The sequence below is a fragment of the Rattus rattus genome, chromosome 5 (assembly GCF_011064425.1).
Source record: "Rattus rattus isolate New Zealand chromosome 5, Rrattus_CSIRO_v1, whole genome shotgun sequence".
Classification (NCBI taxonomy): domain Eukaryota; kingdom Metazoa; phylum Chordata; class Mammalia; order Rodentia; family Muridae; genus Rattus; species Rattus rattus.
The window spans coordinates 109,202,742-109,209,957 of record NC_046158.1 but is presented as its reverse complement, the minus strand read 5'-3'; the positions used below and the strand labels follow the sequence as shown (position 1 = coordinate 109,209,957).

Sequence of the window (7,216 nt, the reverse complement as noted above, 5' to 3'; positions counted from 1 at the left end):
GACCAATATACCCCAGAATTATAATATTGTAGTATTGACTCTATTTCCTTGTATTAAAACAATCACAAGGGGCTGGGGATTTAGCTCAGTGGTAGAGCGCTTACCTAGGAAGCACAAGGCCCTGGGTTCGGTCCCCAGCTCCAAAAAAAAGAACCAAAAAAAAAATCACAATATTTGGTCTGCTGAGGGGACTCTCCTATGTTAGTTATAACTTTGAAGCCATAACATAATAAAGGGAAGCTTCCCTCAGATTTACTCAAACCTCACAGTGACCTTCAGATCCTCTTTGCATCTGAAGAACATTTTAGGCAACTGAACACACTGTCTGGTGCAGGTGTCCCAAATGGCAGACCATCTGTGTAGTTTTTGTTAAGATCTCTGTCACTGTCACTGTAACATTGTTGACAGAAGTAAGTTGCAGCATCTTCAGGCTGAATGCCAGAGATAGTGAGAGAGTACTCTGTCCCAGAACCACTGCCACTGAACCTTGATGGGACACCAGAGAGTAAGTTGGATGCATAATACATCAGAAACTTGGGACTTTGTCCTTGTTTCTGTTGGTACCAGCCTAAATATCTACTAATGTCTTGACTGGCCCGGCAAGTGATGGTGACCTTGTCCCCTATAAAGGCAGACAAAAAAACTGGGTTCTGAGTCATGTGGATGTCACATTGAGCACCTGAAATCAGAAATATAAATAAGGATAAACAGAGACTTAATGATGTAATTAAGAATTCTCTAAGGACTCAGGCAACACTGACTGTATTGAGATAAACGGGGCTGTTGTGACTTACCTGGGAGCCAGAGCATCAGGAGACCTAGGAGTTGAGTGAGAGCTCTCATGTCTACACTGTATCCTGATTGCAGCTGACTATAGCACAGGATTTTATTAGCCTATTAAGTCCTCTGGGAACAGGGCTTCACTGTGGACATATGCAAATCCATAAACTGTCAATTCTATGCATATATGCATGGCTGGCTTGTCTCAGTAACTAAGTAGAGGCTGCTGCCCATAGGTATCTCAGACCAGATTTTGCTACAGAGAGCATTACTAGTCTCTGAAAAATACATGGCAACATAATTTTAAACTCCTGTGAATATAGAGGCCTATGGTATGTAAATGGTTAAAAGGCTACAACTATTGCTTTCTGACAAGTGATAGGACCAATATATCAAAATCCCAGAATTTGTAGAAAGTTTCACTGGCTTTTTAGGATTAATAATGGTGAGTATTATCTAGCAGAAGGATTTTCTATGTAGATATTGAAGACATTAACATGATAAATTATCAGGATCACCAAACAGAATTGGATTCAGAGATAAGAGGAAGTGGTAAAAATGCTATCATACACAAAAAGTAGAGGGTGTGGTTCCTATGGACAGGTGGATATGGAAATCCATTACTGTCTGGTTATTTGTCAACTTCAGCTAATCTTGCTGTTCTCTGTCTCAGAAAGCTTTGCTTTCACGTTCCTGTGTACCACCATTGGGTATATGTTCCTCTACATCTAGAATACCAACTCCATTCATTACTCCAGGTTGCTTGTATTATTGCCTGTCCTGGTTCACTGTTTTAACATAAACTAACTCCTTTGTAATCAAACGTTCTCCCTAGACCAACTGTACCCTTAAATTAACGTGTTCGCTAAATGTGTGTTATTCCACCAGGGCATCTTACCCAGTTCCTAAGGGAATATGTTTTTACTGTGAAATAGACACGACTATTACAAAAGGTTAAGTGAAAACTACACAGAAATATCAAATTATAACATTCTCCATGGAAACTTAGTATGAAAAAGAGATTTAGGTATACGTAAGAGACATTATCAAAAATATTGAAAGAACTTGGATAAAGATCACCTAGTGGTTTCATTTGCCACCTGACACAGAACAGAGTCACCTGAGGAAATTGCAAGTAGGGTACTGCCTTGATCAGATTGGGTTGTCTGTATATTTTAATAAAATTTTTGATTATTAATTGATATAGATGGGTATGCCCCATGGTGGTAAATTTTGTCCCTTAACAGATTGGCCTGGCGTTTATAGGAAAAGTAGGTGATCAAACCAGTAAGCTACATTCCTTTGTGGTTTCTGCTTCAAGGCCCTGCCTTGAATTCATGCCTAAACTCCCCTCAATAAAAACTGCAATCTGTGAAACAAACGAACAAACAAACAAAAAAAAAACCTTTTCCCTAACCCAAGTTGTAATTATCATGATGTTCATCACAGCTGTTATAAAGCAAACTGGGACTGGGACAGTGTTCCTATATGATCTCCCAGTTCTTTTCCTAGGGAAGTTTCTTCAAAGAGCCTTTGAAATCACAGGCAGAGAGGAAAAGCAGAATATCCAGGTATTCTGCTACTCCCTGGGGATCAGTTACACAGTTTTCTTAAATGTGAATCAAACAGAAGAAGTTCGAAAACACATTACAGAAATAGATTGAGTACAGTTTCAAATAGTTTCATGAAATATTGTTTGGCTTCAAGTTCAGGCAAAAATTCAGTATCTGAAGACAAGAGGTCCTTTTCAAAAAAGACTATGTCCTCATCCTAAAGCATTTACAGAGTATCTTAAGCATCCGTCCTTGGTTTCTGGTCTATATATGGGACAGAAAAACAATAGTCTTCTCTTTAAGGATTTAGGAGGAGTTCTAATTTTACGCTGGGATGTGAGAGGATCACAAATTATATATGAACCAAAAAGCAAATTCACAACCAGTCCAACCTATTTCGTAAGAAATGGTTTTTTTTAAATGTTTTATGATAGCCTCATATTTATGTATATGTTGTCCAATCATAGAATATAAACATTGAGTGAAATAAGGACATTATCAATGTATTATATCTCCATCTTTTACTCTGTTTTCAATATGTATTTGAGATTGGATGATGTATTGGCTTCTAAGTACATACCAAAGAGACTTCATATAACACTACATTGGAAAATAATATACTGTTTCATATAAATCATCTTTGGTGTTTCTCTAAAGTGAGGGGATTTTTTTTAAATAAACTCTCAAGTACTCTAGAGTTCCCTATGATAAAACACAAATTATCATATCTTCTCCTAGCTGTAATATGTAAGATATTAGTAGATGCCTAGTTCTGATTGAAACAAATATTTAACTGTAATTTCATATCTAATATCACCTATGAGAGTTCATTAATTATTGGTAATAATAATTTATCTCACAGCATATGTGAAGGTATAAGGGAGACAATATATGCTATATCTGCTATCTTTGTTATATTGCTCTGCATGAGAGTTTTCCAAAAGCTATTATTGGTTTTGACTGATGCAGGACAATTCTGAGATTGAGAACAACATAAGCTACATACACTTTACATCAAAGCTAGATTCTGTGTCGACACACACATGCACACACATAGGGGCACACAGCACTAAGTTCAAGATTTCCCCTCTAATTGATTTTTACTGCTTTAAAATAAAAACTTCACTTTGGAAGGTAGCATTTATAACCCTCGGAGAGATAAGAATAGCAGGCTGATTGAACAGAGGATATGATATAAAGTGAATCTTCCCCATTGACTACCCAATACCCTGGAGTCATCTCTAAAATTGCACACCTACAAGTAATGAAAAGTAGATGAAACAAGTTGCATTTGTACATAAATTCTTCCTCCCTCACACACACACATAACCATAATATTTAACAGAAGAGGCCAAAATCTGGGTTAGGCTGGGTTAGAGGGGGGGGAAAGAGTAAGAAAAATGGTCTGATTATATATTTTATTAATCTGTTACCTTTCATTCTTAAAAAGGTAGCTGGGACAGTGGATATAAAGGAAATGTAGAAAGATGATGTCTTCTTAGATGCAGTGCTTTAGTTTATGGTTGGAGAAAGCCTTTACATACTCTAAGAAAATAATTTTAGAAAGAAGTATAGGGCTGAGAGAAGGTGGGAATGAGATTGCTGAATGAAAACAGAATAACTGCTATATTGAGACAAATACCGGACTAATGCCTGGAGATGACAAGTCTCTGACAGCAAGGTTAAGATTGATATAAAGTCAATGAAAGCCTATGGGACAGTGTGACAGCTTTTTTTCATATTTCCAATGAATGTTTTAATGTATTTTGTGTCTGACACAGGATATCAAAGAAGTGGTAGTGATATTCATTTTTGTGATAACAGAACTATTAATTCCATGATCTTGTGCTCATGAGAAATCAAACACACAAAGCTATGAAGACCTGAACTCTTTCAACAAAACCAGTTCCATATAGTGATCTGGAGTGTAGTAAATTCTTAGTAAAAAGTAAGTAACGATACTAGGAAGGAAAAATCTAAGATAGCTATATCAATAATTACTGATGCTAAAACTAAGAGCTACTTTGATGTGATGAAACATCATGAGCAAAAGCAATTTGTGAAGGAAAGACTGTATTTCACTTCAAAATAGCAGTTCATCATCAAAAGCAATGAAGAGAAAAACCATGACAGTCATGTGGAGTCAGGAGCTGAAACAGAGGCCATGAAGGTGTGCTACTTATAGGTTTATTTCCCATAGCTTGCTCAACCTATTGTCTAATAGGACTAAAGATTTCAAGCCCATGGGCATGACACACAATTAGTCAAAAATTGGCAGAGCCTTCCCATATCAATCAACAATTAAGAAAATGCCTTACAGACTTGTCTATAGCTTGACATTACGAAGGCATTATCTCAATTGAGGCTCTCTCCTCTCTGATGACTCTAGCTTGTGCCTAACTTGGGTCAATTCAGTACATCACCAATAATAATTATTTCTTAATCTAATATAAACATATATACATGCATATATTTATCAGAACTTTCATATTCCCCACAAAACATAAGAATATTTCCTTTTTTGGATACAGGATATTCAATAGAAAGATAATTGTTTTTGTCATCCATGTTCTTTGGACTTTACTGAACATAATTCATTGACTTCAAAGACTTGATCATGTCTAGCTCGTGTCATTTCTATCATTTTTATCCACTGTCTGGTATTAGAGCTATCACCTACTCTTGAATAAAAACTATTCCATTCTGTTAGTAGTACAAATCTCTGAAAATATCAGATAAGACAAACATGGCATTCACTTTATCAATTTACTGTTTCATAGTTTAGTTATTTTTAAATAGGTATAAAGATCAATAATTACTCAAAGTCATGTGCAAGTAACACTACCATTTATGTAGATTTTGTACTACTAAAAAAGTAAACACACACACATATACACATACACACCTTAACAAGATAAATTTTCCTTCATTTTGGGGAAGTGAGACTTTGCAGTAACATCTATCTACACAGCATACTGAGAATGAAAGGACCATCTCTAAAATGATGAGAAAGTAGTCCTTGGCCTATAATTGCACCAGGATATTACTGTCACATTGCTTTGAAATCTGTAAAACATTTTAAAATGGCTGTAAGTTCATGTAAGTTCAAATATCGAGGCTGTAATATAAAATGTTACACTCTATTCTATGTTTCAGTTCTTCAAAGTAAGAGCAATTGAACAGGATTTCCAGAAAAATTTCTTAGTGTCATATCTTCTTACATGTATTTTTGTTTAGAATTTTCTCTTATCAATGTGAATTTTTTAATCCAGCCCTGATAGTGTAAGATAAGCATGGCTTCCCGTGGCCCTTTCAATTCTGATTAGCTTTGAAGAAATATGTCACCTTATTAGTTTCACTGGATTGATTGGTAGTATATGTAGGCTCTGTTTTCACAACTTCCATGTAAGTTAGTTCAAGTGCATATTCCTATGCCAGGTAATGTAGCTGTTGGTGAAAAATAGAAATATTTACCTCTATAAACCCTGCATTGTCAACACTAACTAAACCTATTTCACATAGTCCTTCCCCAGAGTAGTCCAGCTCTTAAAGATGCTATTATTGGACCACCACAGGAATACAGAATGGTAGAAGTGGGCCAGAGCTCTGCAAGCAACAAAAGATCTTCCTGTCAGCCTTTATGATTTTTGTTCTCTTCTAGTCAGGTAAGAATAGGAATGAAGTCAATAATAGCAAGTCCACTCCTCCTATAAGGAGACAGAGTTTCCAGAATGTTTCATCCTACCACCCATGTTTCGAAGTGAATCCACTTTCTAGTCAAGGATATCCTCTCTTCATAAGTTCTTTTTTAAGGATGATAATTTATACTTATTCATATTGTGAAATAGGTTTTCTGTTTAATAATTTTTACAAATGCAAAACATTGTAATCCAATCTCCTGGTACCCTAGCATATACTTGGAACAGGTTTTAAGTGTGGGTATAGGGAAACTGATCCTTCAATTTACATACAGAGTAACTCCAACCTAGCACAAGTCGCCATTGGTTGCTGTAGGTGATAGATAAAACAAGGCTGTAGTGGTTTGAATAGGTATGGCCCGCATAGGCTCATGTGTTTGAATATTTGGCCCATAGTAAGTGGCACTAATAAGAGGGGTAGATAAGGGTAAACAATTTGTCAATATAATTTTTGCAGATTTTCATGAGTAAATATGTCCTTGTAGGAAAAAGTGTGTCACTGTGTGTTAAGGCCTCCTGTGCTCAAGCTCTGCCAAGTGTGGAAGAGTCCCTTCCTGGCTGCCTTCAGTTCAAGATGTAGAACTCCTGGCTCCACCAGCAACAAGTCTGCCTGCATAAGGCCATGCTTCCCACTGTGATGATAATGCATTGAGCCTCTGAAACTGTAAGCCACACCCAATTAAATGCTTGCCTTTATAAGAGTTGCCTTGGTCATGGTGCCTCTTCACAGCAGTAAACCCAAACTAAGACAAAGTCAAAGCTGTCTTTCACACAGTGATAGAATTTGACAAGACCAGTAGATTCCCTGATAAGAGTGGAGAATTTGGCCACATAAATTTGCAAGTTTCCATGAGCCTTGTTTTATCTGTGCCTTGTTATTAGAGCCTGTAATTTGCACACAGATTGCATTGATTCTGCCTTAAATAAAAGATACTTGGTAAGATATATGTGGGACACTTATGAAACTTTAAAACTTTTTCATAGCTCTATAAATAAATTTAAATAAACTTATTTACTCTGATTTGGGTTTACTCGAGTGACTTTTATGGCAGTCAACGCTATCTAAGTTTGGATGTTCTAATACATACTTCCCAGAACTTCAACACATCACCCAGAGTTCAGTGGCTCAAGAGTAACCCTAAGCATGTGACTACATAAGGCTATTGGTGATCTTATGATAACTCC

At 36.4% G+C, this 7,216-nt stretch overlaps 1 gene segment (V, D, J or C); it reads right to left on the bottom strand.

The window, feature by feature from the left end:
• Positions 1-275: 275 nt before the first annotated feature.
• Positions 276-843, bottom strand: LOC116900986. The segment is given in 2 exon segments: positions 276-679; positions 795-843. Coding segments are annotated over 2 exon segments (453 nt in total).
• Between the last annotated feature and the right edge of the window lie 6,373 nt (positions 844-7,216).